The sequence below is a fragment of the Crocuta crocuta genome, unplaced genomic scaffold (genome assembly GCF_008692635.1).
Source record: "Crocuta crocuta isolate KB4526 unplaced genomic scaffold, BGI_CrCroc_1.0 scaffold50, whole genome shotgun sequence".
NCBI lineage: Eukaryota > Metazoa > Chordata > Mammalia > Carnivora > Hyaenidae > Crocuta > Crocuta crocuta.
Window position 1 is genome coordinate 5,902,867 of NW_027527428.1, and position 924 is coordinate 5,903,790.

The following is a 924-nucleotide window of genomic DNA, read 5'->3' on the forward strand; positions in this document are numbered from 1 at the left end:
CCCGCAGCGCCCCCGCCCCGCGTCCCAGCCCGCTGCACACCCTGTACACACGCACACGCGCACACACGCAGAGGACAGAACACGCGCCACTTGCAGGCGCGCGCGCACCACTGACACCCCACCTCGCACGCATTGCTTCCCATCCCAGCCACACGCTCTAAATACTAGGACGACACAGGCTTGCGCACCCCACACCCACTCGGGACCAGGACACCTGAAGATGCGCGGTTGGAACAGGCCCGCGGCGTCTACACTCGCAGGCACAGCCCGCAGAGGGCCACAGCCGAGTCCGCGCACGCGCAGCACGCTGGTGCACCCCCTTCTCTTTGTGACCCTTTCCGCAGATCCACCTTGTGGGGCCACTTCAGAGGCGGGGTGGCATCCTAGACACGCACCCCACGACCCGACAGTCGCCGCGGCTGTCCCGGGGCTCCCCACTGTCAACCCTGCAGGGAGCGTCCAGACACCTGGGTCCCTGGGGCCCCCGCGCGGGCGTGGCCAGAGCTCAGCGCTCGGGTCAGAGGGTCTCCGGATCCGGGCCCTCCATCAACGGCCAGCGAGGACCCGCCAGGGGCTGAGCCTCGGTCCCGGACCTCGGGGACTCCTCCGCTTCCTCATCCATCCATCCCCTGTGACAGGAGGAGGAGCGTGGGGGGCCAGGGGCCAGGGAGGGACCCAGGGCCACTCATGCACCGGGAGGGCCGGGAAAGCCAGGAATCTTGCTTGTCTGGAGAACTTGATCCAATCAATTTTTAAATGTTTTTGGTGATAAATCACTGTGTGCGTTTTGACTTAAATCTCTAAAGCAGTTCAGACAGAGAGAGACCTGGCCCTAGGCACTCCCCGTTACCATGTGAGAATTTATATAAACCAGTTTTCTCAGAGTCCCCACCAAGGCCCGCAAACCGGGGACAGAAGTGATTC

The 924-nt window shown here is 63.7% G+C and overlaps 1 protein-coding gene across 1 annotated transcript in view; it reads left to right on the forward strand.

Annotated features, from left to right (window-relative positions):
- The window catches only part of ENPP7 (ectonucleotide pyrophosphatase/phosphodiesterase 7), a 12,898-nt gene extending 12,320 nt beyond the window's left edge, over positions 1-578 (forward strand). The window contains exon 10 of the mRNA XM_077756370.1: positions 345-578. Within this exon, the coding sequence (XP_077612496.1) occupies positions 345-578 (234 nt within the window). The remainder of the gene's footprint in view (positions 1-344) is intronic.
- The last annotated feature ends 346 nt before the right edge of the window (positions 579-924 follow it).